Genomic DNA, 27,484 nt, shown 5'->3' on the forward strand with positions numbered 1-27,484 from the left:
AGCCTAAATCAGTTGTTCCTTGAAGGTAACGAAAGACATGTTTAATTCCATTCCAATGTCTTCGCGTAGGAGACGAACTGAATCTCGCTAAAAGATTAATGGCAAAAGATATGTCAGGTCGAGTACAATTTGCAAGATATATAAGAGCTCCAATTTCACTTAAATATGGAGTTTCAGGACCAAGTATTTCTTCATTCTCCTCAGATGGTCGAAACGGATCATTTTCAACATTAAGTGATCTAACGACCATCGGGGTGCTAAGAGGAGTTGCTTTATCCATGTTAAAGCGTTTCAATACTCGTTTGGTATATGTAGACTGATGTACAAATATACCCTTTCGAGAATGCTCAATTTGTAATCCTAGATAATATTTTGTCTGCCCGAGATCTTTCATCTCAAATTCTCCTTTCAGATAGTTTGATGACTTTTGGATTTCGTTTTGAGTTCCAATAATATTAAGATCATCAACGTACACCGCGATTATCACAAATCCGGATATTGTTTTCTTTATGAAAACACAAGGGCATATAGGATCATTCGTGTATCCTTCTTTTGTTAAGTGTTCGCTGAGACGATTATACCACATTCGTCCAGATTGTTTTAACCCATATAATGATCTTTGCAATTTTATTGCACATAACTCTTTAGGTCTGGAACTTAACATTTCTGGCATTTTAAATCCATCTGGGATTCTCATATAGATATCAGTATCTAATGATCCATATGAATATGCCGTAACGACATCCATGAGACGCATTTCTAAATTTTCATTGGCCGCTAGGCTCATCAGGAATCTAAATGTGATTGCGTCCATAACAGGAGAATAAGTTTCCTCATAATCAATTCATGGTCTTTGAGAGAAACCTTGGGCTACGAGACGAGCTTTGTATCTTGTAACCTCGTTTTTCTCGTTTCTTTTTCGGACAAACACCCATCTGTACCCAACAGGTTTTACATCTTTGGGTGTGAGCACAATAGGTCCGAATACATTTCGTTTGTTAAGCGAATCTAATTCGACTTGAATTGCATCTTTCCATTTTATCCAGTCATATCTCTTTTGACATTCATATACAGACTTTGGTTCTGGATCTTCGTTTTCTTCATTTATTTCCTTTGCTAAAAGGTATGAGAAAACGTCATCAATATCATCAATCTCATTTCGTTTCCATATCATTCCATTATGGATGTAATTGATAGAAATCTCGTGATTTCCATCAGATTCATGATGCTCTATATTGTCGTTCGATTCACAATTCGCTTCTTCCAAAATATTTTCCGCTATTTTGGGAGTATCATGCTTTTCACATTCCTTACGTTTTCTAGGGAGTTTATCCTTTGAACCAATAGGTCTACCGCGCTTTAAACGTGTTCCTGATTCACGTGTATCAACTGTCGTTCCACCATTTTGTGGTATTTCAATACGAGCAGGAGTATTTGCAGCGGGTATATGTGATTTAGTTACCATTTTGGTATCAGCAAATGCATCTGGTAGCTGATTTGCTATATTTTGTAAATGCATGATACGTCGAACTTCTAGTTCTGACTGTTTCGTAGGAGGATCAAGGTGTAATAACGATGGTACACTCCATTTGATCTCTTTTCCTACTTGTTTATTGTCTCCCCCTAGAGTTGGGAATTCTTTCTCATTGAAATGGCAATCGGCAAATCGTGCCGTAAACACATCACCAGTTTGTGGTTCTAGGTATCTTATTATTGATGGAGAATCATAGCCAATATATATTCCCAACCGTCTTTGCGGTCCCATCTTTGTACGTTGTGGTGGTGCTATTGGAATATAAACCGCACAACCAAAGATTTTTAGATGAGAGATATTTGGTTCTTTTCCAAATGCTAACTGTAATGGGGAATATCTATGGTATGCACTTGGTCTTATCTGAATTAGTGCTTCTGCATGCAAAATAGCATGTCCCCATACAGATGTTGGGAGTTTTGATCTCATGATCAATGGCCTTGCAATTAGTTGCAGCCGTTTAATTAATGATTCTGCCAAACCATTTTGTGTATGAACATGAGCAACATAATGCTCTACTTCAATCCCTGATACCATACAATAATCATTAAAAGCTTGGGATGTGAATTCACCAGCGTTATCTAATCTAACTCTTTTAATTGGATAATCTGAGAACTGTGCTCTTAATTTGATTATCTGAGTTAAAATCTCGCAAATGCCATATTTCGAGATGATAACAATCAAACATGTGACCATCTACTCGATGCATCGATTAATACCATAAAGTAGTAGAATGGTCCACACGGTGGATGTATTGGTCCACAAATATCACCTTGGATTCTTTCCAAAAACTTTGGTGATTCTTTGTCAATTTTGGTTGGTGATGGTCTTATGATTAATTTCCCAAGAGCACACGCATCACATGTCATTTTATTACTTTGGTATATATCTTGGGTTTTTATTGAATGACCATGTGAGCTTTCAATGATTTTTCGCATCATTGTAGTGCCTGGATGACCAAGGCGATCCTGCCATAATGTAACTTCTTCTGGATTTCTTTTTATCACAAGATGTGATTCTATAGCATCAATATAAGTGTGATGCAATCCAGAAGGAAGTTCTGGAAATTTTTTCAGTACAAGGCCTTTGCCTGATTTTTCAGAAGTTATATACAAATACTTCTTTCCATTCTCAGTTGCAGACTGAGTGTTATACCCTTGACGGTATATATCTTTGAAACTCAACAAATTTCTCTTAGAATTTGGAGAATATAAGGCATTATCTATGGAAAACTTTGTTCCATTAGGCAACATAAAGTTCGCCTTGCCAATTCCTTCGATCAGGTCTGTAGGACCTGATATTGTGTTTAAAGTCATTTTTACTGACTTTAAAGTAGAGAAATATCTCTTATCCTTCAGTATAGTGTGCGTTGTGCCACTATCTGGTATGCAAACTTCTCTATCAATTTCTTTAGTTGTTGTTCCATTTGCTTTCTTATCCATTTCGAATCGCAGAGTGATCGTGCTGATAACGTGTTATAAAAAGAACTGGAATTTATTTGTATCGCAGGAATTTAAATAAGGGCAAAATTTTATACCCGTAGAAAGAAATAACACTGATACAGAGAGAGAATAGAAGAAAAGTGTTTTTTAGGTGTGCTTTATAAACGAACGCAAACGTTCGTATATATAGAAGAAAATTTACTGTACAAATAGTACAGCGGGACCCACATCTTTAATTATTTCAAACATTACGGTGGCCGCTTTTGTTTACTTTCGTAACATTTATTATATTTTTAATTTCAAGGAATATTAGTTTCAGATAGTTGGAATGCGTACATGATCACAAAATATACTCCCCCGATCCGATAAAAGAGAATTCGAACCGATCCGAACCCGACGTAAATACCGATTGGATCTTGTTTTATGGTATTTTGGGTTATGGGTATTATCCGAACCGAACCCGAACCTAAATAGGTACCCGATAAAACCCGAAAGATTCAAAATCCCTCAAAATAGCTTGTACCAAACATGATCTTAATTCTTAATATGTATCCAAAATACACTAATATATTATTAAACATCTAAAATAATTATCTATTACATTAAGGTTGGTGCTTGAAGTTGGCGGTTGAAGCTTGAAGTTTTTAGATTTTGTTTTGAGAACTTGGTTTTCGTTTTATGTTTTCTTTTATTTGGTTTTCTTTCTACCAATAACTATGTTTACCTTTCGTTTGATTTTAAATGGTCGCGTTTGATGTTCATTTCTTATTTTTGAATCAATTTTACTTATATTTTGGTTACAAAATAGATATAAATCATGTATTTTTAAACCGAAGAATCTATTTTACTTATGTTTTTGTTACAAAGTAGATACAAATTACATACTTTTAAACCAAATAACCGATTGGGACCCGAACCCGAAAGTACATCAGATTGTACCGGTTCTTTGAAGATTTACTAATTTCGACCCGAACCCGAGAGAACCCGAACTGATCCCGAACCGAACTTTCATAAAATCCGAATGGGGCTGATTTTGATAAACTCGAAAAACTGAGACCCGATTGGACAGAACCGAAACCCGATTGGAACCCCGAATGCCCATGCCTACTCCCCTCTGTTTCCAAATGTAAAGTAGTTCTAGCAAAAAAAATTGTTTCACAATATAATTAGTTTACATATTTCAATGCATCTTTTTATTTATTGAATATTATGTGACCAATTAAATAATATTAAGTTTTTTATAATTGGTTGAATTAATTGATTAAATGATATATCTTTTTCAAATAACGGTTTTCTAAAACTACTTATAATTAGAAATGGAGGGAGTATCGTTTATCTGAAATGAATATATAATGCTAACATAGCCAGAAAGAAACTTCACTATTTAACTTTAATTAAGTGTATACTAGTTTTAATAGTTTTTTGTTTTACTTTTAAATAATATGGAAAACACACTACTGATGTTTTATTTAAATATATATCTAAACATTAATGGGAATTTTGTCCGGGGACATTTTAATTAGATTGAACCAAACACTAGCTATCAAACGAGGAAAAAAGGTAGACAAGAACAAACCAGGCATATGATAAAAATGAAACCGTGGGTCATATCAATAAAACTACTTTCGATTTTAATGAAACAGACAGGTCCAATAATACTCGATTTCTTTTCAAAATTTCATTATTTTTATATATTTTCACAATCAATAATGCTCTAAACCGAAACTAAGCTCGTATTCTAACCGAATCAACCGTATTATAATAGGTTAGGGCAGTGCTAAGGGTTTGGTTTAAAAAACATATTTAAAAGTGGTCCTCTTGGAAATAATACAAGTGAAAAGACCTGGCAGGCCAGACCAAACACATACACAAAAAAAGAAGACAATATTAAAATCAATTAAAATAAAATAGATTTCGAGTTTTGATTAGCCATCGGAGAGAAGAAGAAGAATGATAGATAACTGGATCACGAGAGGGCCAAAGAAGCAGAAGAAATAAACTTTAAAAGGAAATTTTGTTTTTGTGAAGTCAACAACAAACAATGAAGGAAGGAAGGAGGTTTGTGTGTAATCGGCGAATTTTGTTTGATCTGTTTGTTTTTTTTTTCTCGTCACTTTTCCCCAAAATCGCAAATTTTTTTTTTGTGATTTTTTATCTTTGTTTCAATGTATTGTTTCCTCTTTGAATTTTTTCAGAATCTGAACCCCAAAATCGCATAAAGTTTCGTACTTTGGAAGGGGGCTTTGCTGGAGAATTTAAAGGATCTCTCTCTCTCTTTATTTCAGGTTCGTGATTCGTTGTTGTCTTGATTGTTGTTGTTACCTGGATTGTGAAGTTAGTTAATGAGATTTGTTATTCTAGGTATTGAGTTATGTGGAAACAGATCATAAGTAAGCTTCCTAAGAAGTCTTCAAAGAACCATTCTTCATCTAATGCAACTGCATCTACTTCCAAGAGTAGTAGTAGTAGTGACAATGGAACCGGAAAGTCTCACGCCAAGAACGCTGCTCCAGCTGCAAAGCCTGCTACTGCTCCTCCTCCTGATCCAGGGCCCAAAGATGGCAACTTTAAGCAGGGAAACGGGATCTATGAAGCCTTGCCGAGTTTCAAAGACGTTCCAAACGCCGAGAAGCAAACCTTGTTTCTGAAAAAGCTCAGCTTGTGCTGTGTGCTGTTCGATTTCTCTGATCCCTCCAAGAACGTTAAGGAGAAGGAGATCAAACGTCAGACGCTGCTTGAGCTGGTTGATTACGTGGCTACTGCTAACGGGAAGTTTAGCGAGACTGTTATCCAAGAAGCGGTTAGAATGGTGTCCGTTAACATATTCAGAACGTTGAATCCTCAGCCTCGTGAGAATAAAGTTATTGATGCGTTGGATTTGGAAGAGGAAGAGCCTTCTATGGATCCTTCTTGGCCTCACTTGCAGCTTGTCTACGAGCTTCTCTTGAGGTTTATTGCTTCGCCTGACACCGAGACTAAGCTGGCTAAGAAGTACATTGACCAGTCTTTCGTCACGCGGTTGCTGGATCTGTTTGATTCAGAGGATCCTAGAGAGAGAGACTGTCTCAAAACCGTTTTGCATCGCGTCTATGGTAAATTCATGGTTCACCGTCCCTTCATCAGGAAATCCATAAACAATGTCTTCTACAGGTTTGTATTTGAGACTGAGAAACACAACGGGATTGCTGAGTTTCTTGAGATTTTGGGGAGTATCATCAACGGGTTTGCACTGCCGCTTAAGGAAGAGCACAAAGTGTTTCTGGTTCGGGCGTTGATACCTCTCCACAAACCGAAATGCTTGCAGATGTATCACCAGCAGCTGTCTTATTGTATCACGCAGTTTGTGGAGAAAGATTGCAAACTTGCTGATACGGTTATAAGAGGACTGTTGAAGTCTTGGCCTGTGACGAATAGTTCTAAGGAAGTCATGTTTCTAAACGAGCTAGAGGAAGTGTTGGAAGCGACTCAGCCACCTGAGTTCCAACGGTGTATGGTCCCGTTGTTTCGCCGAGTTGCTAGGTGTTTGAACAGTCTCCATTTTCAGGTAACCATCTAATATGTTTCTCTCCAATTGCGTTTTGAGGTTTTGATGATTCTTGGATGAGATTGGATGTGTATTGTCTGGTTGAGTCTTTTTGCTTGCTTGATGTTGTTGTGCAGGTTGCGGAAAGAGCTTTGTTCTTATGGAACAATGATCATATCGAGAATCTAATAAAGCAGAACTGTAAAGTTATTCTTCCTATCATTTTCCCTGCACTGGAGAGAAACACTCAGAAGCATTGGAACCAAGCTGTTCATAGCTTGACGCTGAACGTGCAGAAGATATTTAATGACAACGATCCAGAGTTCTTCAAGGAATGTCTCGCCAAGTTCAGAGAAAGTGAATCAAAAGAAGCTGAAGTCGAAGCGAAACGCCAGGCCACATGGAAACGTTTGGAAGAGATTGGGATGCAAAAGCAAAAGAGTTCTTCTTCCTAAGGTTTGCTTTAGTTGTAGAGAGAGAGAGAGAGAGAGAGGTTTTGGGTTTTTGTAATTTCGTTTTTTACTACATCGGAATATTGGTTTTCTTTTTCTTTTTTTTGGTATTCTCTCCAGAAATCTTTAGTGAGAACAAGTTTCAGTTTCCATCTTCTTTGAAGAGATGCAAAGATGTAAGATCATTTCTTGTTTTAATTTTCTTTATTTATGATCTTCTTGTTCACAGTCTGCTTAGCCTTTGAGTTTTTACAGATATGTAGAGGGCTTTCAAGTCTTATAACACATGAAATTTTCATAAAGATTACATCAAATGAACATACCATATAACTTGCACACATAACATACACAAAGAGACTCAATTCCACTTGCTCTTCAACTTATCAACATGTTTAAACTCATATGTCAACACCAAGCTCCCATCATTTCTCCTCAACTCAAAGCTCTCTACCAATAAATAACATCGGTAACTCTTCCAGTACGGTCCACCGCCTTCAAACCTCTCTGATCTCTTAATGCTAGACCTTATCTTAGACCAGCCAAACCTCTCCTCTTCCCATTTCATCTGCTCCAAGACAACAGAGCCAAGACCTATCTTCTCCTCGGTCCCTGAGACACTAAACCAGACAACTTTATCTGAATCCACACCTTTTGCCTCTCTTGCAATCTCCCCTCCTCCAAGCTTAACCACTTCCGTTTCCACCTCCACGTCAACCACAGCCTCAAACTGTTTATCCTCAACGTTCTCGCACAAGAAAACCTCTTCAAATCTTTGGTGAAGGGTCATGCTGTAATACATGGATCTCATCATCTGATCCTTTGCATCTCCTTCCTTTACAAACAAGAAGGGAACATACCATTTCCCAACTACAACGCTCTTGTCAAGATCAGGAAGCTCGTAACGAAGCTTTGCATCTACTACGCCCTTTGCATCATCAACCAAACCAAAGTCTTCAGAAGACGAGAAAGGAACCGTCCAGCCTTTCCTCCTAAGGAACCGGGGTGGTATGCCGTCTGAAGCAGCGGATGTGGCGAAGAACTTACTGGTTGATGATCCTCTTTGATGGATCTCAAACTGTTGGTATGTGTCATAAGGATCTAGAGGCCTTGGAGTAGCGTTGGGGATGTAAGAAAAGCAAAAGCAACAAGGAGCCCTGTCTCCTTCTTTTGCACTAACACACGCTTCTCTGCAAGTTTAAAGAGTAGTAAGTTTTGAGTGACAATCTTTGTTATAGAACAATATAAAAACAACAAAGATTTAACAGTTTAAAGATAATACATAAACTACTAATCTTGGCTTAAGATAAACTAGGGTGATTAACATTTCATATAAGCTAAACTTGCGTAGTCATGCAATAGATTCATACCCTGTGTGTTTCCCACGTCGCCTTATAACATAGTAAAGATTGGAGGAAGGAGGTTGATGAAGAACAGGAATGAACGCGACCGAGTCAAGCAGGACAATCCTGTCATCTCCTCCTATGTTGAAACCAGAGCTCAGGTAACAAACAGACAAGAAACAGAACAGGGTTTAGGAAATAATAGAAAGGTTAACTAACTTCCTATTTGGTACTTGACGGTGACCTTTGCGTTCTGAGGAAACGGCAAACCGTTGAGATCACAGTCAAAACATTTTCCGAAGCAACACTTGGGCTGAGACTCTTCGTCTTGGATCACCAACACGCCTGAGTTTGGACCTTCTGCTTGCAACGTTAGCTCAGATGGGTTTCTCTGGTATTCAGTCAAACGCTTAGTAACATACATCTCTTCTTTTGATTCTTTTGTTTCTCATCAAGATCTATCTTGTCTCATCGTTTATATAAACAAATGATCACAAGAACGTGCCAGGAAGTTTACTGAGATAGTTGTTTATAAGCTAATCTTTGACCCAATCTGAGGTTTGACTTGAACATTTGTCAGAATCTCATGTGGATGATTTCTCTACGAAGACATAATATTTGATTATTTATTCACCTGAAGAGGTGAAGTGTAAGAACTAATAACAAATTTAACTGTAAACAAATTACACTGACCTGTGGAAGCTCACATCATTGAGGCATAGACAGCATTTATAAATAATTTTCATTTTTTTTTTTGTCAATATGCATAAACAAAATACTGATCTAAACCATATTGATCATTCGCCGTATTGATCCAACGGTCCACACAGAAAAAACAGCACCCTTGAGGTTTCTTCTTCAAGCTTCTTTACGCGTGATCCTGTGGACAACAAGAAACAAAAACATTAATTTATTATGTTTTCAAAACGAGAAGCTTGCTCATAGATTTTGATCAAAAACTTCACCTGAAACAGTAGATTCCAAGAGCAGTAGTGATCTCATGGATGACAGATGTGGCGAAGTGCAAGTATAATGACACTGTTTTCAACCAAGACAACGTTAGTGAAGAGAAGAACAAAGAGCTAGAGCTAGGTAAGGTTTTATTTGTTTTAGGAGCAAACCTGTGAATATACAGTAGCCAAGAAGAACCCATAACTCATCAACTAGAGGAACCCTGAAAGACACAAGTTTGCCAGTTTTATAAAGACAAAAGAAACCGATGGATGTTTCTGCAGAAGAATGTAAAGATGATAAAGAAACATACCCATCATTCAATCTTGCGGTTAAAGCGTTTGCAAGTGCAAAGGGAAGATAGACTAGAGACTGCATTTTTAGATTTAAAAAAAAAACATAACATAAGGTTACATTTTCCCTAACCAGTAAGGTTGGAGAAGGTGGCGAGAAATAAGTTATCAGATTTACCAAGCACATGTTTGTTTTCAGTCCTTTCGGCTCATCACACAAGTGAGCAAGAATCATTCTTCCCTGAGAAAAATAAAAAACATAAAAACCTTTTGAGTTACAACTTTTTGGAATGATCAGTAACTAAGAGATCAAGACATACCACCAGAAATCCAAATGCAAGCCCAGTTCCAAGTACAACCAAGTGAGGGTATGTTTCTATGAGATTTATTGGAGACAAGTAGTCCCTGTAGAAAACAAAATCCAAACAATTTTCAACAACAAAGGAGAGAAAGATCGCAAGTCCTTTTCAGAAGAGCATAAAACAAGACTTGCCATATCAAAACACCTCCAAGAAGAACCACGAAAGGATACAGCTGCATCCGAGAATCAAACAGAAACGTTAGCTCTCTACAGTTTTAAAAAGGTATATTACTAAATCAACAGGTTAGGAGATTACCATAGCTAATGCTAACAGCATGCTCCCTTTTCTTAATTGAACAACTTTGTAGACATTTGACACACTGCAAAACGCAACCAGCATAGAAAGTAGGAACTTATCAGCTAAAGAGGACCTAAATCTACCACTAACCAATACTTTGGGAGACAAACACTGAATCATGATACGAGAAAACTGTTATTTCTTTAAATCTTTATCTATTTCATCACAACTGAGTAGTAATGTCATCTCACTTCCTGTTAACACATACAATGTGCAAGTTTGGAAGACTCACTTGAATGCTACGGTTGGTATAACGGCGAAAGCGATCATCATGTATAGGACTGCTCTGGAAGTTTTGATCGCTACAACAGAGGACTCAAAGTTTAATCAAGAAAGCAAAGGCAGTAACAGTACAAGAAAAAATGGAGGAAAAACAATTGAAAACTATTTGTACCATTAACAAATGGCACCCAACTAAACAATGGTATGGACTGCCCCAATTGCTGAGCCCACCATTCAGCACCTTTACACAATACAAAAAAAAAAAAAAGGAGTGGAAGTCAAGACCAAGCCCAATTATAGAAATAAAATGCTTAAAGATAGGCCAGACATTATCAACTACGGTGAAGTTTTCAAGGGTTGCAGACAAGAAAGAAGCATACCGACAATGGCAGTGAAGAAGTGGCTGACGAATATAAGTGCAAGACCCTCTGTTGGTCCATTGATGACCGGAAGAATAAGTGTGTTGGTGAAATAGCTAGATACGTGTTGAGTAAAAAGTCTTAGAACGGATCTTAACAAAATATTCTACAAGTATTAATGTGTTATGAGACATAAGCAGAGAGTTCGAAGTAGGACTTACTGCTCCCATGTAGCTCCATAGAAGGGAATAGCTGAAATAACCCAGAACCAGAAAGTGTCTCTTCCACACATCGCAGTGCTTCCAAATGCCATGGCTTCAAACTGTTTTCATTGTTAAAACTTTTAGCATCAACTCCAGGACAAGTACGAAGTAGTAGAAGCAAAGAAGATAAATAGGATAGTTAGGTACATACCGCACAAGCAAGTGCATCACAACCTGCCAAATGGAACACATGTCAGCAAAATCTAGAAAACAGCTGAAAAAAAAAAAAAAAAATCAAAGAAGAAACATGGGGAAAACAAATGACCATGATCGAAGAGCTCTCCTAAGGGGCTAGAGGAATTTGTCCTTCTTGCTTGCTTCCCATCAACCGCATCAAATGTCTAATAAAATCTCAAAAGGTGTCAAGAAAAAAAGACTAAAAAACAAATTCACAGGCAGATAGAAACGAAAGTTAGACTTTTGAAGAAAGGAGACCTGATACAAGAATAGAAGTAAACCGTGTGCGAAGTGAACCCATCGTGGAGGAGGAGAATCCAACTGTGGTGAATATATCTGAGACAGGTAAAGAAAAATGTCTTTAAAGTCTAATCTATATGCTTAACGCCGACATTTTCACCGACCAAAAAAAAGACCAAATGCTTAACGAGGCTAAAGAACAAGACATAAAATCACTCACGTAGCCTAGCAGGGACGATGTGACTAGAAACATGAACCCCATAAGCGTTATCTGCAAACACACAAAACCAGAAGTTTTAACTCAAAAGTAATGACGATACCACAGAGAGCAAATCAGAGAAACAAAAATCACTTGTATACCATGTTTGGTCTGGATATGGTCAAAGTGCAGTAACAGAGAGAACACCACATGAAAAGACAAGAAGAACACATAAAAGTCAGGTAAAACTCAAACCAAAAGCAAGACTTCTTAACAACACCAAATGAAAAGAGCAGTAAAAGAGAGAGGGAGAGAGAGAGAGAGAGAGAGAGAGAGAGAGAGAGAGAGAGAGAGAGACTTACGGCATCCAAAGAGGGAAGACTTTGACAAAACGAGTCCAAAAAGGTTGAAGGACGTATTTGGCAAGATAAGAGTGATCCACTCCACTGTATTTGTACCTATGAAGAGCTGCCACACCATGCGCTCCTATGTAACCCATTCTTCTCCAACTCTACTGCAGACACAGAAAAAGCAACATATCCTCAATTTCAAATTCCCAAAACACAAACTAGAAAGACGTTAAAGCATGGATCTTTGAAGGTCTCACTACCACTTTCCAGATTCCCAAACCACTAAAAAAGAACAAATCTTTGGATCTTTTGCTACCAAAAAAACGATGAAGAGACGAGTACTTACAACGGTTCCGGTGGTTAGTGACAGCAAACAAAGTAAAAGACGAGCCTTTTCAAGTCTCGGTGTCCGGAAAAAAAAGAGAGAGCGGTGAGATGTCTGACTCCCGCAAATTTTGGCCCTATAAAGAGCGGCGAAGCTAAAAGGAGAGAGGGCTTTTGCGTTTCCTCCGCGTTTCCCACACGCGTCTTACGATATTTCTTTCCACTTTTGTTGTATTAGAAAAAATGTCTTTTTATATATACAAAAGACTCGGTTTCAATGGTGTTGTACCTTGGCAATCTTGCTGTAATGTGCAAACATCAATGAAGTTTGAATTTCTTGCTATTATTATGATTTGATGTTTAATCTTTACAAAGTCTCTGCAACCATTATTAACTCTTTGTCAGACTACATTAAAACTTCACGTCCATCAATTATTATCAAAACCCTTTCTTGGGCAAACGAACGAACATACACAACAGACTCAATCTTGAAGGAAGAGTAACTGAGCTCGCGGAGAAACACGCGGGAACCTGAGCAGTTCCACGACCATCTCCATCCTCGCATCTTTATCTGACAAACTCGATGTTACAATGACCGTCTCCAGAACCGGAGAAGTTCCCATCAAGAATCTGATAAACTCCAACTCGTTCCTTATCCCAGAGACGTCTGTCATCCTCACCGTTTCAAGCCTCGGGAGTTTGTACTCGAAGTAGTCTCTTTCGAAAAGGTCAAAACTTTCTTCTTCCAGAGGAAACAGTTGGATCGGTGAAGCCTAAAACAAAGATGATGATGATGGTCACATAACAAAACTTTGAAAAGAGAGAGATAGAGAGTTAACCTACCGAAACTTTGAGCTCTTTAAGGTTAGGTGAGTGAGTGACCAAACGTAGAAGAACTAGTACCTCATTGGCATCTTCAAAACTCACTTGGTATAGTTCTATTGTCTTGAGATGAATGTAAGTAATTGGAAGCCTTCCCGGGTCATCTCCTATGCTCAAATACTGAAACCAAAGTAAGATATATATATAACTTTATCATCCACCATGATTTCCCCAAAGCAAAAGTTTACCTTAGTGAAGTAGATGTAACCGACAAGCTTCTCAAGAAGAGGCACACCACCAAGGAACTTAACGAGGTTATAATCCGAACTCTGCTCAAAATCAGCAACATCCTCATGCATATACATCGAAACCGATATCGCCACCAGCTTCGGCGTGTTTTCCAGGAAAATATCCTTGAACTCGCCGTCCAGATACAAGTACATGAGATTCGGAGCCGATATGCTCAGGACCAAGCTGTCGAAGTAAGACAAAGACAAGAACTCGAGAAGCGGACACCCGGAGATCAAACTCTCAATGGCCTCGGGGGAGACTAGGATCTGGTGGAGGTTAAGAGACTTGAGAGAGGAGAACCCGTTGAAAGACTTTGGAGGGTCGAACTCGCAGTGGCAAAGCTCCAAACGCGTGAGTTTCAAACATTTGAAGAGACAAGAAGGGACTCTGAACTCTCCTTCTCCTAGCTCGAGGACAAGCTCCTTGATCCCGTTCCTGGAGAGGAAGAGGAGCCACTGGTCGATGTCGGGGCGGCATTGGAGGGAGGAGGTGGAGAGGTGGAACTTGTGGATGGGTCCTTGGTGGAGGAGGAGGACACCGGTAATGAATCTCACGAGATTGGTCTCGACAAGGGCCCGGTCGGTTGAGGGGGAGACGCATTTCTCGTCGAAGGCGAGGTCGGTTAGTGTTGACCATTTGTATCTCCATTTGGTGGATAGGACGCTTGTTCTGATCGCGTCTCTGATGGAGAGGCGAGTGAGGATGTTCTCGAGTATGCTCTGAGGCAGATCGCTTATGAGATCAGGAGATTCACCCATATATCTAAAACAAAATGCTCATCACATCAACACACAAACGAAAAAGTCGTTGCATTTAACTTCAACCTTAGAGAAAAGTTGAAAACTTTAAATCAAAAAAAAAGGCACCAAATCCGATTCCAAGAGCCTTAAACCCCTAATCAGAACTCATAAGAGAACATTGAGAAGATAAAGACTCCACCTTTTGATACACGAAACATGCATAGATTGCAATGTAACACCAACGAACACGAAATTGATCAAACCCAGAAAGGAAAAGACGAACGAACCTTTTTTTGTCTTCTTCTGGGTTTATTCTGGAGCGGTGGTTGGTGAGGTCGTTGATCGGTGAAGTTCACACAGGGGAACACCCAAAGGATCTCAAATTTTGGCTCTCATCATGTTTTTTTTTTTACTTTTTTGCAATTAAAAGCGGCGTTTTTTTGGCGTAGAGACTTTTTATATCTCGCTCGCTTCAAAGATCGCGTTACATTTACATTAATATTTTTTTTGTGAATTAAGAAGTGTGATTGGGACTTGTATTTGGGGGTCTACTGACATGCACAAAAAGATGGACTTTACGGACACATTCTGGAAGCATGGGCTCGAGGCCGATCGGTTTGTCATTATACGAGGGGATAGTTTCTCTAAGATCCTATTTGATTGGATCAGTTAGTATAAGTACATAAAAACTTTTCATGGATCGTTTTGGTTGGAGTCTTCACTTATAGTTAATTTGGAGCTTTCCTTTTTTTTTTTTTTTTTTTTTTTGGTCAAAAGTTAATTTGGAGCTTTTCATACAATTTTTTTTTGTTTAAATATGCTTACAGACACTTCAGTACTTCACACTTGTATGAAGTGATGACTGATGAATGAGAAAGTAAGAACATGAATGAATATACTTGATATATTATGATGAATCAGTTATTGATACTAAAGTGATCCATAACTATAAGTGAATACAAATATACAAAATACAATACAGTTATTGAATCTGTTCAATGTACAGTTTAACAGAAGAATCTGATATTTGTTAAGAGAATGTGCTGTGACATTTCATAACCTCCTCCTACCTTTGTCATCTATCCTCGTGCTCATCTTCGCCTTCAGAATCTACAAAAGAAAAAGACAACACTGAAGATCTCTTCTTGGTTTGGACGATGAAGAATAACCATAGTCTTATCATTCATTATAAGATCTTCACTAAGCTTGCCTCTTATCTTGTATTTGTTTCACAAGCATTCTATACATCAAAACCCACCAATATATATGTAGTAGTAAATTGGTCCTTCAACCGGCACTACAAGAAAACACACCGAATTCCGACGGAGGTTCCGACGGACACCAAGGTCGTCGGACATTTGTGACGGAATACTGACAAATTTCCGACGAAATCCAAAAAAATTAAGTCGTCGGAATTCCGTCGGCCATTTCCGACGGAATTCCGACGAAATATGGTTCGTCGGAATTTTCCGACGACTTTTCGACGACATTCTGATAAAAAATGTAACTGTTGTAGTCGTCGGAAGTTCGTCGGTATATTCCGACGAATTTCCGACGACATTCCGATTAACAGCAAAGTCGTCGGAATTCCGTCGGTATTTTCCGACGGAATTCCGACGAACCATGTGACCGTTGCCGACAAATATATATGACCGTTGTATAGCCGTTTGGGATTGGACAATTCCGACGGAATTCCGACGGACTGCTTTACATCCGTCGGAATTTCGTCGGAAAGTCGTCGGAGGCCCGTAAGCAATTTCCTATAAGTACAACCCCTCCTCATTCAACTCATTCACACTTCATTCTCTCTTCATTCTCTTTAGTCATAACAATTCCGTGAAAATCATGTCTTCAGAAGTTTATTATCGTTCGTGGATGGATAAACCTCATTTGGATCCGAACACCAATTTGCTTACGGAAGAATACGTTCAAGGGATTGGAGAATTCATGAGGCTTGTTCAACAGCAACCGGATGCAAAAAGTGGTATGTTAAGATGTCCCTGCTCTTCTTGCAATAATAATAAGGTTATAAAAGAATTTGATGTTTGGACTCATTTGTATATGAAAGGGTTTTCACGTAATTATAAAGTTTGGTACCTTCATGGGGAAACTGGTTATGAATATGGTAGTACTAGCGAACCTCAGCCTGTTAGTGAACCTCAGCCTGATATTAGGTTAGAAGAATCTAGAACGGATATAGATTATGGTGTAGGTACTGAGCAGATGGTACATGATCATTATAGAGGGGAAGAACCAAACCCCGAGTCTAGGAGATTTTTTGACATGTTGGATGCAGGAAAACAACCTTTGTATCAAAATTGTAGAGATGGTCATTCAGTCTTATCATCTGCAACTAGATTAATGGGTATTAAGACAGACTATAATTTGGCTGAAGAATGTATGGATGCGATTACTGATTTTGTCAAAGGTATTCTACCTGAGGATAACCTTGCACCGAGTTCATACTACGAGGTTCAGAAACTTGTTGCAGGTCTTCAACTACCGTATGAAGTGATAGATGTATGTATTGACAACTGCATGATCTACTGGAGAGCGGATGAGACACGGAATGTATGCAAATTTTGTGGGAAACCTCGTTATCAGGAGACGAGGGGAAGAGTTCCGATCCCATTCAAAAGAATGTGGTATTTGCCTTTGACGGAAAGATTGAAGAGGTTGTATCAGTGTGAGCGCACAGCAAAAGCAATGAGATGGCATGAGGAGCATTCCACAAATGGTGAGATTAGACATCCTTCAGATGCAAAGGCTTGGAAACATTTCCAGTCAACAGGTGATCAATGAAGAAACTGCAATCTTTGCTGAAAATTATTTTCCACCAGAAGTGCAAACAAAACACCGAAGACCTGCTCGGCATGACGATAGAGGGGAGAGAGCAACATATCATGTTACTGTCCCAAGCATGTTCAAGGAAATAGGACGACTTAGTGGAAAATTCACGAAGCGGAGACTTACGGACACTGAGCACGCTCATTTGCAAACATATTTGCTCACCAACTGTGAAGATGTTCTACAATATGAGAGGTAAAAATATTTATTCATTTATTGTTAGATTAATATTCAATAAATTTATTTCATATTGATAATATTTTTGTATATAGTGTATATATGACGGAGTTGCGTATGACTCACAGGCATGCAACAGAAGATGAGGTTCGACAACTTAGAGATAACGGATTTGCTGCGTGGCTTCGTAGTTATGTGAGTCATATATCATATTACCCTATGCAAATGATTAGTTTAAATTTAATATATATAAACTAATTAATTTTGCAATCATATATGTTTTTTTTATAGGTGAATGATGGTTTGGCCAGAGGTCTTGTGTTCGATGATTGGATACGCGAATTTGTGCAGGGACCAAACTATGTGGTCAAATCATATCCTAAATTTTGTACGCGAGGATATGCATTCACAAGGAAAGGTCATTCTAAGACAACATATGATGCTGGTGTTTCATCTTCTTCTGGTGACGATGTCTACTACGGCAACATAAAAGAAATATTGGAAATCCAATTTCCTGGAATGGTTGGATTGCGTTGTGTAGTATTCTATTGTGATCGGTATGACACGACCCCAGATAGAGGAGTGAAGATTGACGCGTTTGGTGTTACATCAGTCCATTCGCGGCGGAAACTTCAATATTATGATCCATTCATTCTTGGTTCGCAAGCTGATCAGGTATGTCAATCTATTCATAATTTTTTACCAATATAATTAATTAATGTTATATATTGAACTAATACTTGTATAATTGATATGTATAGGTGTGCTACATCAGTTACCCTCGGGTGACGTACAGAGATGATCCATGGGTTACTGTAACGCAAATCAACCCAAGAGGACGAGTGGATGGAACTTCTGATGATGATGAACCATTGCAACCAGAGTCTACCAGCAACGCCCAGGCAGTTGAAGATTTGGAAAATGTTCAACTCGTTGAGAATTTGACTGTGTTTGGACATGATGCTGTCGTACATTCAGAGCCGGAAGCCGAGGTTGGGGAGTTTGATGAAGATTCAGAAGATTCTGATTAGTTTTTTTTTTTTTTTTTTTTTTATGGTCCGTCGGAAATCCCTCGCAATATACCGACGACATAGCGACGACAACGGGTTTCATTGAAAATTGGAAAGGTCGTCGGTATTTCGTCGGAAAATACCGACGACATTCCGACGAACTTGTCGAGTTCGTCGGAATGTCGTCAGTATTTTCCGACGAATTACCGACGACATGTGTTTCTAAAAAAATTCAAACATAAAAATCTATAAATTTAGATGCCAAAACTATGAAAATAACACATAATAAGTGTTTAGTATAGTATTAGATCGAAACCGTTCAAATATAACAACTCATTAAAATATTTATGTATGCATATCATTGTTTTCCTAACATCTCATATTAACACTCATATACTTATACAATCATATTCATATAATCTTACACTACAAAAAATGTTGTTGTGTAAAATCGTGTTATAAAACATTTTTATTGTTAAATCTTTATGCAAATACTATATATATTATCAAAGGTTTGGATTTTGCATTTAGAAACTTGAAAAGAACACCCTAAACACTAAGTCGTCGGAATTCCGTCGGAATATACCGACGGAATGTGTCCGTCGGAAAATACTGACGGACACGTTCCGTCGGAATTTCAATTAGCCCGGGAGAACCAAACCGCTTGAAAATTTTCGCGAATCGGCATTTGGTATATTTTAAATATACCGACGGAATACCGACGAACCCGTGTCCGTCGGAATCCACGGAAATAAAAACCCTTCTCCTTTCTTCTTCGTTATCTCCGCGGCCTCTCTCTCTCAAAACTCTCCGGCGATTTCGGCGATTTCGGCGACTCTCCGGCGATTCCGGCCTCTCTTCACCGGCGAATCCTCTTCTCACCCTCCTATCTCTTCCCCAAACCCCAAATCATGTAAGAATCATCCCAAACCTTTTTTTTTTCAATTGTTTAGGGTTTTGGAAGTTGATCTCGGATTTTAGGTTGTTTGATTGAACATTTTAGGATTGAATGGATAGTTTAGGATATATAAGTTAGGATTGTTGTTTTAGTTTTTTTTGGAACATTTTTTGATTTTTAAAAACGTTTTTTGATTTTTTAAAACGTTTTTTTTTATTTTTAAAAACGTTTTTTGATTTTTAAAAACTTTTTTTTGATTTTTAAAAACGTTTTTTGATTTTTAAAAACGTTTTTTGATTTTTAAAAACGTTTTTTGATTTTTAAAAACGTTTTCTTGAAAAAATATAAATATTTAACACCATTTTTCTTCATTTATAAATTTTAACAACATTTTTCTATATTCATAAATTTTTATAATTTTGTATACATATATATATATATATATATGTAAATCATGTATAGTAAAAATTTTAAAATTTTAAAATTTTTTATATTTTTTTAAGTTTCCACTAATAAATATTTAACAACATTTTTTTTTAAAATATAAATATTTAACAACATTTTTCTTCATTTATAAATTTTCAACAACATTTTTCTATATTTATAAATTTTTTATAATTTTGTATACATATATATATATATATATATATATATATATAAGGTTTAATAGTTTTTTTAAAACGTTTATAAAACCTTTTGTAAATATATAATTGAAAATATGTTTGATGGGTTAATTTTTTTTTTTTAGGGCCGAGGATGAAGCCCGCCCCGCAGCCCGTCTTCGACGTAGTTCGGTGAGCGGTTCCCGTGCATCGGTATCGTCTCATGACTCGGTTCCCGCATATATTCCCGCTCTAGCTCCCTCTGCCCCTCACGCTGCCCCTCACGCTGCTGCTCAACAGGATCCGGGGGTCATGCCGGTTCATCTATTGGTTCAACAACCAGGTCGAGAGCATCTCCTGTTTCTCCAACTCAACCCACGACGAGGCCATAGCACTTGGTTAGTATTTTTTTTTATTTGTACCGTTATATTTTTTGCTTTAATTAACTTGCTAACTTGTATTTTTTTTAAAGGTTCACCAAGTCGAAAAATGGCATTAGCCGGAGCATCAACCAAATGATGTACTCCATGCTCCGTTTTGGATATCCAAAGTGGAGTGTGATCCCTTCCGACGAACGAGAGTTGTGGTTTCGTCAGTTTGCGGTATAGTAACCCTTCATTTTTTTTAAGTTTTTACTTTTTTTTACATATATTTACTTATTAAATTGTGTTTGTTTTGTAGCAAGAGTTCAACTGGGACTCCGATCTTACGGAAACAGTCCGTAAGAAATTCAACGAAAAGGCCATGGACTCTTACACAAAGCAGATAAACGCGTGGAAGACAGTTTGGCAGAAGAACAAGAAGCCACGGTTCATCAACGGGGGGGTGTGGGAGCAGTTGATAGCTCATTGGGAGAGGGAAGACACTGCAGAGACGTCTTCTAGGAACTCCAGGAACCGGAAGAGCGATCGTGGCGGGAAAGGTATGTATGTGCACAACCTCGGCGCTTGCTTCATGTCTACTAAGGAGGATGAACTTGTAAGTTTTTTATTATTATTTATCTTTATATTTTTTAAATAAATATTTTATATATTTTTTGGCTAATAATGGCGGTTTTTTTAGATCGAAGCAAATGACGGTAATCCCGTTGATCGTCTCCAACTCATTAAGGTAGCTCACACTAACAAGACGACGGGTCAAATTCAGGACCCCGTGATCAGAGGTGTAGTTGATTTGGTGGAAGCTGAGATAGTTTCTCAATCTCAGCCTCTCTCTGATGACGGCGACTCCACGGGAGCTTCAACCAACCTGTCTCTATTGCAAATAAATGAGATGGTTGAAAAGGTAATTTTTTTTATTAATATATTTTTTTTATAATGTCGATTACTTACTTGTCCATATTTACTTACTTTAAATATTTTTGTAGGCGGTTCCTAAAAGGAAAGGAGGCCGTTTAGTTGGGTTGGCCCGTCGTGCTTCTTCGTATCCGGCATCTTCTTCGCAAGCTCCGTATGCCGATCCCATGATTCTCGAGGAGCTACATGACAAAGATGAACGGATTGGGGCATTGGAGGAGCAGAACACCACTATCCTTTCGGAGAATGCCACTATCCGTTCGGAGAATGCCACAATCCTTGCTGAGTTGGCATCCCAGAAGAAGTTCAACACCGAGATTATGCAGAAGCTAGATCGTTTGATGTCTTCGAGTTCATCTTAGTTTATTTCGGCTTTATAAAACTTTCGGAATGTTTTTTTTTCTATTTCGGTTTGTATGAATTTTAAACTTTATGAATGTTTTTTTCCTATTTCGGTTTTTATGAATTTAAATTTTATAATATTATTAGTTTTAAATTTCCAATTTTTTAAATTTATTAATATCAAAAAATATATAAAAATGCAAAATTAAATTGTAAAAAAAAATGGATATTTACCGACGGACAACGGTCGTCGGAATATACCGACGGACATATATCCGTCGGAATTTACCGACAAACTCATTTCCGTCAGAATATACCGACGAACGTGGTTCGTCGGTATATTCCGACGACCGATGTCCGTCGGTAAATTCCGACGCCCAAAGTTCGTCGGAATAAACCGAGGAACCACGTTCGTCGGAATTGTAGTTTTCTGATGAACTCTGGTCTCGTGTAGCCGCATCGTAATATCGTCGGAAGTTCGTCAGAATGACGTTTCTCGGTATTCGTCAGAAAGTCGTCGGAATTTCTGACGAAATTCCGACTAATTTTTTTTTTCCGACGAAACGATACCGACGGACGGATTCGTCGGAAATTCGTCGGAATAGACCGATTCCGACGAATTTCCGACGATTTCGGCCATCAGAATCCCCCTGTTTTCTTGTAGTGCGGGTGCTTGTCCTTATCCAGTTCTAAAACTACTTCATAGCTGCAAATCTGCAATAAAACATGTATTATATAAGGAGAGAAAAAAACGGTAAAGGGATATTGGCTATATGAGGCGGAGAAATATCCAAGACAACACGAAAAGAATGAATGAAAAGCTTGCAATTATATTTGGACATTTTCCCCCACTTCAATAGTCGAGTTATGTTTGATCTTTGATATCGAGTTTTATTAAGCTTATGAACGGGCAAAAAATAAAAACAGTTTTACGTATTATTGTAGTTTGTTTTATGATCTACTAGGGTAAACCCGCCCTACGGGCGGGCGAATAATAAAATAATAATATAAATTTACTTTTAACCAAAAATTCCAATAGGATTCATATTTTTTTTTTCAAAAAACTTATCTATGTATTTTAAAATCCATATTGGCAATTATAAACTTGTCTAATTATAATATTTATTAGAAACATAATTATTTAATTTCTCTTAATTTTTATTTTAGTTTAATGATATCAATAAGACACATAGATTTTTAAATTACAAAATACTATGAAACATTAAATATTTTTTTAATTTATGTTTATTATTAAATTTTTACTATATATCATTTTAAATGTTGTTTCTTAGATTTTTCTTATTATGTTTATCAACTGTTATGGTTAAAATTGTTTGATGTTTGATTTTTCGTTACGGTTATTTAAATTTCATAATATAATGTTAAAATTTAATGGGCTGTTTTTATTTTGTCTGTGTAAATATTTTGATATGTTTTGTTTTGAGTATTTAGTTTGATTTCTACTATTATTGTCGTTGTCATATTTCACAATTTTTTTGTCTATCCTAGGGGCTTGGCCTGAGCAAGGAAGTTTTATCTTGGTTAATGTTTAACAATTGCTTCTATTTCTATAGTTTTTCCAAAAACAAAAAAAAACATTTGTTTCTATTTTGATGTGTTTTTTTCTATATTTTGTATCAAAATATTTGTTGTTACGCAAAGAACTTCTTCCTCAGCCAACAGTAAATCTTTTTTGATTGATCACTTACATATTCACCTATTTCAGCAAGGTTTTTTTCACCATAGCTAGAGAAGGAGATGGGTCTTGACCAGGAAAATGTTTTTAATTTAATTGTTACGGAAATTTTGACAGGGTTATGAAGCTTGGGTCTATTCTTACGTAACCACTCAATGACTAATGGTATTTCTGATGAAGTTTAATTTGCACTTATCAGAGCAAATGTAGTTGCCTTGCAGTGTACGAAAATTATTAAAATATCCAGTAGCACTTATAGGATCCAATATATATAAGAGAGTATAAAATCTGAAATCGCATTGACACTTTAAGAAAAGTACGTAGTTTGTCTGGCAACGTACAAAAGTTTTTTTTTAAAATAAAAGCACTTATAACTTTATAAGCACTGGAGGATCAGATATATATATGTGTAGAAAATCAGAGATCCCATGGACATTTCTAAAAAAGAGCAAACGTATTTGCCATTCTGTGTACAAAAAATCGAGAAGGAAAAAGAATATTATAGTATATAACATTTCTATATGATTAATATTACTAACAATAATATTAAAATATTACATAATATTAAATTATAAATCTATTATAATATTAGAATAAAAATAAAATATCATAATAATATTTCTTATTATTTATCTTTATACTAATATTTTTATGTCTTTTTTTTTTACATCAATCATCTACAAACTCATGCTGACTCTGTAAACCAAACCGGTAACTCTGTCCATGTGAACGACGAAAGACGGTTGTTTCTTAGCACTGCGTGCTAAGCTATCCGCCTTTTGATTTTCTGTCTGAAGTACATGAACGATCTCTGAGTTTAGAAAGCTTCTTTTCAGCAATTTAATGTCTTCCTGATAATTGTCAAACGCTGATCATTCTTCTGGTTCCGAAACCATCTTTATTAATTGAGAACAATCTGTCGCAAATATGACCTGAAATTACCGTAAATTCCTCATGCATTCCATTGCCCATATTAGCGCTTCTACCTCCGAATGAAAAAGTGAAAGACTTGCCCGGACATTCCGTGCCCCTAGCAATCCATCAAAACCCGCGAAAGTGATGTACCAGCCTTGTCCTAAGAATTGTACCTTGTCCTAAGAATTGTTCCTTATCTTTCCATGAGCAATCTATGAAACAACATTTTCCTGGTATTGTTGGTACAATTCTTTCATGTACTTGATTTGCAACCTTCTAATTATTTGTTACATGTGCCTCCGCCCAAAGTGTTGATTCTAATTCCGGTAGTTTAAGCGTATCTCTTGGATCAACATCCAAATTGCTAAAAACTTTGTTGTTTCGACCTTTCCAAATATACCATAATATCCACGCAAATTGGTGATCTTCCATTTTTGGAGTAACTCTCCAAAAAAGATGATCCATATTTTTATGTCTTATAGTCTATATTTACTAATTATTTATTTTATTATACATTTCTCAGATAGATGTTTAATTTAGTTTTTCCAGCTCTAATATTGTATATTTACTTATTTTGTATTTTTCCTTATATTGTATATTTACTTATTCTAATATTACGGTAGATGTTTAATATAATACTTGTATTTCTTATATAATATATTTACTTATTATTTATTTTACTATACATTTTCCAGAGATATGTTTAATTTAGTCTTTTCATTTCTTAATTGTATTTTACCTTTTTTTTCTTATACTATAAATTTAGTTATTCTAATTTTCTTGTTTTTATATCAAATGATAATATTATGATAGATGTTTAATGTGATAAAAAATATTATCTTATATTCTATGCTTATTTTTCTTATATTTTATATTTACTTACAAAAATATTTGAAAATAATAAAATGTTAAACTATACATTTTCAGATAGACTTTTAATGTAGTTTTTTATTTCTTATATTGTATATTTATTTATCTAATTGTTTTGTTTTATATCAAATCATAATATTACGATAGATATTTAATGTAATATTTCTATTTCTTATATTATATATTTACTTATTATTTACATTATTATATATTTTCAGATAAAGGTTTAATGTATTTTTTGTATTTTTATATTGTATATTTACTTATAATTTATTTTTATTATATTTTATATTTACTTATTCTAATATTATAATTTATGTTTAGTGTAATATTTTTATAATGTAAATTTACTTTTATTTATTTAAATTTACAATTTTCAGATATATGTTTAATTTAGTTTTTCCATTTTTTATCTTGTGTATTTACTTAATGTTTATCTTTTCTTATTTTTTATATTTATATCAATGATAATATTACGATATATATTTAATGTAATATTTTTATTTCTTATATACTATATTTACTTATTATTTATTTTTCTTATCTTTTATATTTACTTATTCTATTAATAAGATAATGTTTAATACAATAATGTTTAGTATAATATTTCGATTTCTTATATTTTGTATTTAGTTATTATTTTATAGATGTTTAATTTTGTTTTTCATTTCTCAATTGTATATTTACTTTTTCTAATTTTTTTATATCAAATGATTATATTATGATAGATGTTTAATGTAATATTTCTATTTATTATATTGTATATTTACTTATTATTTATTTTTCCTTATATTGTATATTTACTTATTATTGTTTAATGCAATGTTTCTATTTCTTATATTGTTTATTTACTTATTATATATTTTTCCTTATATTGCAAATTTACTTATTATTTATTTTCTATTTTTTAAATAATAATGTCACGTGTCATCTTTCGGGAGAAATTTTTTTTGCTGATGTGGACGCTCTATGGAGCCTCAAAAGGTCCATTTTATTAGTATAGATATTTAGTTATTATTTTATAGATGTTTAATTTAGTTTTTCATTTCTCAATTGTATATTTACTTATTCTAGTTTTTTTTATATCAAAAGATTATATTATGATAGATGTTTAATGTAATATTTCTATTTATTATATTGTATATTTACTTATTATTTATTTTTCTTTATATTGTATATTTACTTATTATTGTTTAATGCAATGTTTCTATTTCTTATATTGTTTATTTACTTATTATATATTTTTCTTATATTGCAAATTTACTTATTATTTATTTTCTATTTTTTAAATAATAATGTCACGTGTCATCTATCGGGAGAAGTTTTTTTTGCTGATGTTGACGCTCTATGGAGCCTCAAAAGGTCCTTTTTATTAGTATATATATATCTATTTATTATATTGTATATTTATTTATTATTTATTTTTCTTTATATTGTATATTTACTTATTATTGTTTAATGCAATGTTTATATTTCTTATATTGTTTATTTACTTATTATATATTTTTACTTATATTGCAAATTTACTTATTATTTATTTTCTATTTTTTAAATAATAATGTCACGTGTCATCTTTCAGGAGAAGTTTTTTTTTGCTGATATGGACGCTCTATGGAGCCTCAAAAGGTCCATTTTATTAGTATAGACTAGATTTTATACTCGCGATACGCGCAAATCTTTATTAATAATTTAATGTATGTTTATAATAACTTAAAAACTAATTATTTAATTTAGATATATAATTTCTTATGTGAAATATGATTTTTTGATTTTATTATTTATGTTGATTTATAACTATACTCTCTTATTAGCTATTTAGTTATATGTATTTATAAATGTAATAATTATGTTTAAAAACATATTCATAATTTTTTAAAAAAATACTAATTTGTATTTTAAAATATTATATAAATTGCTTGATGCATGTAAACTTGTAATAAATTATATTTTACATATATTATATTTGTATAACATAAACGATTGAACTATATGCATAATATCTAATTTTGCTTTATAGTCATAAGAACTTTACAATTAATGTGTGATTGTTATATATATATATATATATATATGTATATATAAGATAGTATAATATTTAGATTTAAAGTTTTATCATTATAAATATTTTGATGAACTTTAGTTAATATTAAACTGCCTTTGTAAGATAATATAGAAAGTATAGTAAATATAATGAATTTAACAAATGTTATCTATCATTTTTATTTATTGAATTAATAATATTGAGAATCTAAAGTATTAAATTTATCTTCTACTTTATTCAGTTGATTATTTGTATTGTAGTTATTACAATATATTATAATTTACTTTCTTGTATAATAGTTAAGTTTCACAAAAAAAAAGGTATAATAGTTAATATTTGTTTGTTTTGGAGTTTACATGAAGATTTTTATGATTCTTTTAAAACTATTACATGATTTTGATAATTGTTTTTTATAGCTGCTAAATGCTGATGATTATTACAATATATTATAATTTACTTTTTTTTAAACATTCAAAATTTGTAAATTTGTATGTTTTTATTTTGTTGATTATAGTACTTAGATATTATATTTATATTGATAAATTCATATTGATTGTTCTTTCTATCACTTTTATGTTATCTTTCATGCTAATTTATTGTTGGTGTTAGTTAT

General features: G+C 34.9%; 4 protein-coding genes across 8 annotated transcripts; 1 reads left to right on the forward strand and 3 right to left on the reverse strand.

The window, feature by feature from the left end:
• Nucleotides 1-4,775: 4,775 nt before the first annotated feature.
• LOC106450734 (serine/threonine protein phosphatase 2A 57 kDa regulatory subunit B' theta isoform) lies at nt 4,776-7,174 on the forward strand. Its single transcript, XM_013892464.3, has 4 exons — nt 4,776-5,031; nt 5,169-5,258; nt 5,335-6,517; nt 6,634-7,174. The coding sequence occupies exons 3-4, from the start codon at nt 5,345-5,347 to the stop codon at nt 6,949-6,951; spliced, it is 1,491 nt and encodes a 496-aa protein (XP_013747918.1). The 5' UTR covers nt 4,776-5,031; nt 5,169-5,258; nt 5,335-5,344; the 3' UTR covers nt 6,952-7,174.
• Nucleotides 7,175-7,208: 34 nt separating this feature from the next.
• BNAC05G09910D lies at nt 7,209-8,759 on the reverse strand. Its single transcript, XM_013892466.3, has 3 exons — nt 8,508-8,759; nt 8,316-8,427; nt 7,209-8,135 (listed from the first exon to the last, which is right to left on the reverse strand). Exons 1-3 carry the CDS (start codon nt 8,710-8,712, stop codon nt 7,307-7,309), a joined length of 1,146 nt encoding a protein of 381 aa, XP_013747920.1. The 5' UTR covers nt 8,713-8,759; the 3' UTR covers nt 7,209-7,306.
• A 125-nt stretch (nt 8,760-8,884) lies between these two features.
• Nucleotides 8,885-12,543, reverse strand: LOC106453259 (choline/ethanolaminephosphotransferase 1). Of its 3 annotated transcripts, XM_048758041.1 has the most exons (19): nt 12,348-12,540; nt 12,014-12,165; nt 11,813-11,822; nt 11,673-11,723; nt 11,471-11,548; nt 11,301-11,376; nt 11,187-11,209; nt 10,994-11,094; nt 10,794-10,888; nt 10,586-10,654; nt 10,424-10,493; nt 10,150-10,213; nt 10,026-10,066; nt 9,853-9,937; nt 9,711-9,773; nt 9,553-9,611; nt 9,410-9,462; nt 9,254-9,326; nt 8,885-9,168 (listed from the first exon to the last, which is right to left on the reverse strand). In XM_048758041.1, exons 2-19 carry the CDS (start codon nt 12,148-12,150, stop codon nt 9,147-9,149), a joined length of 1,170 nt encoding a protein of 389 aa, XP_048613998.1. In that variant the 5' UTR covers nt 12,151-12,165; nt 12,348-12,540; the 3' UTR covers nt 8,885-9,146. The 3 variants fall into 3 exon arrangements, with proteins under 3 accessions (XP_048613998.1, XP_048613997.1, XP_048613996.1); XM_048758040.1 differs by having other exon boundaries at nt 9,410-9,611; nt 12,348-12,543; XM_048758039.1 differs by having other exon boundaries at nt 9,553-9,773; nt 12,348-12,543.
• A 104-nt stretch (nt 12,544-12,647) lies between these two features.
• On the reverse strand, nt 12,648-14,747 carry LOC106450732 (F-box/FBD/LRR-repeat protein At1g13570). Of its 3 annotated transcripts, none has more exons than XM_048758038.1 (4): nt 14,378-14,747; nt 13,396-14,200; nt 13,229-13,327; nt 12,648-13,098 (listed from the first exon to the last, which is right to left on the reverse strand). In XM_048758038.1, exons 1-4 carry the CDS (start codon nt 14,398-14,400, stop codon nt 12,808-12,810), a joined length of 1,218 nt encoding a protein of 405 aa, XP_048613995.1. In that variant the 5' UTR covers nt 14,401-14,747; the 3' UTR covers nt 12,648-12,807. The 3 variants fall into 3 exon arrangements, with proteins under 3 accessions (XP_048613995.1, XP_048613994.1, XP_022558982.1); XM_048758037.1 differs by having other exon boundaries at nt 13,169-13,327; nt 14,378-14,732; XM_022703261.2 differs by having other exon boundaries at nt 13,169-13,327; nt 14,466-14,724.
• Nucleotides 14,748-27,484: the final 12,737 nt, after the last annotated feature.

This window comes from Brassica napus, chromosome C5, assembly GCF_020379485.1.
Source record: "Brassica napus cultivar Da-Ae chromosome C5, Da-Ae, whole genome shotgun sequence".
In the NCBI taxonomy this organism is placed as follows: Eukaryota; Viridiplantae; Streptophyta; class Magnoliopsida; order Brassicales; family Brassicaceae; genus Brassica; species Brassica napus.

What these genes read in the sequence shown, in the direction of transcription:
- LOC106450734 (XM_013892464.3), top strand. Translation starts at nt 5,345, where the DNA reads ATGTGGAAACAGATCATAAGTAAGCTTCCTAAGAAGTCTTCAAAGAAC. An exon ending in TGAACAGTCTCCATTTTCAG is followed by an intron (nt 6,518 to 6,633) that starts GTAACCATCTAA and finishes GTTGTTGTGCAG; the next exon opens with GTTGCGGAAAGAGCTTTGTT.
- BNAC05G09910D (XM_013892466.3), bottom strand. Translation starts at nt 8,712, where the DNA reads ATGTATGTTACTAAGCGTTTGACTGAATACCAGAGAAACCCATCTGAG. An exon ending in CGTCAAGTACCAAATAGGAA is followed by an intron (nt 8,428 to 8,507) that starts GTTAGTTAACCT and finishes GTTTCAACATAG; the next exon opens with GAGGAGATGACAGGATTGTC. An exon ending in CGACGTGGGAAACACACAGG is followed by an intron (nt 8,136 to 8,315) that starts GTATGAATCTAT and finishes TTAAACTTGCAG; the next exon opens with AGAAGCGTGTGTTAGTGCAA.
- LOC106453259 (XM_048758039.1), bottom strand. Translation starts at nt 12,150, where the DNA reads ATGGGTTACATAGGAGCGCATGGTGTGGCAGCTCTTCATAGGTACAAA. An exon ending in CTTCTTCACTGCCATTGTCG is followed by an intron (nt 10,655 to 10,793) that starts GTATGCTTCTTT and finishes TATTGTGTAAAG; the next exon opens with GTGCTGAATGGTGGGCTCAG. An exon ending in ACCGCAAGATTGAATGATGG is followed by an intron (nt 9,463 to 9,552) that starts GTATGTTTCTTT and finishes TGTGTCTTTCAG; the next exon opens with GGTTCCTCTAGTTGATGAGT.
- LOC106450732 (XM_048758037.1), bottom strand. Translation starts at nt 14,400, where the DNA reads ATGCATGTTTCGTGTATCAAAAG. An exon ending in CATGTTTCGTGTATCAAAAG is followed by an intron (nt 14,201 to 14,377) that starts GTGGAGTCTTTA and finishes ATTTTGTTTTAG; the next exon opens with ATATATGGGTGAATCTCCTG. An exon ending in TTAAAGAGCTCAAAGTTTCG is followed by an intron (nt 13,099 to 13,168) that starts GTAGGTTAACTC and finishes TCTTTGTTTTAG; the next exon opens with GCTTCACCGATCCAACTGTT.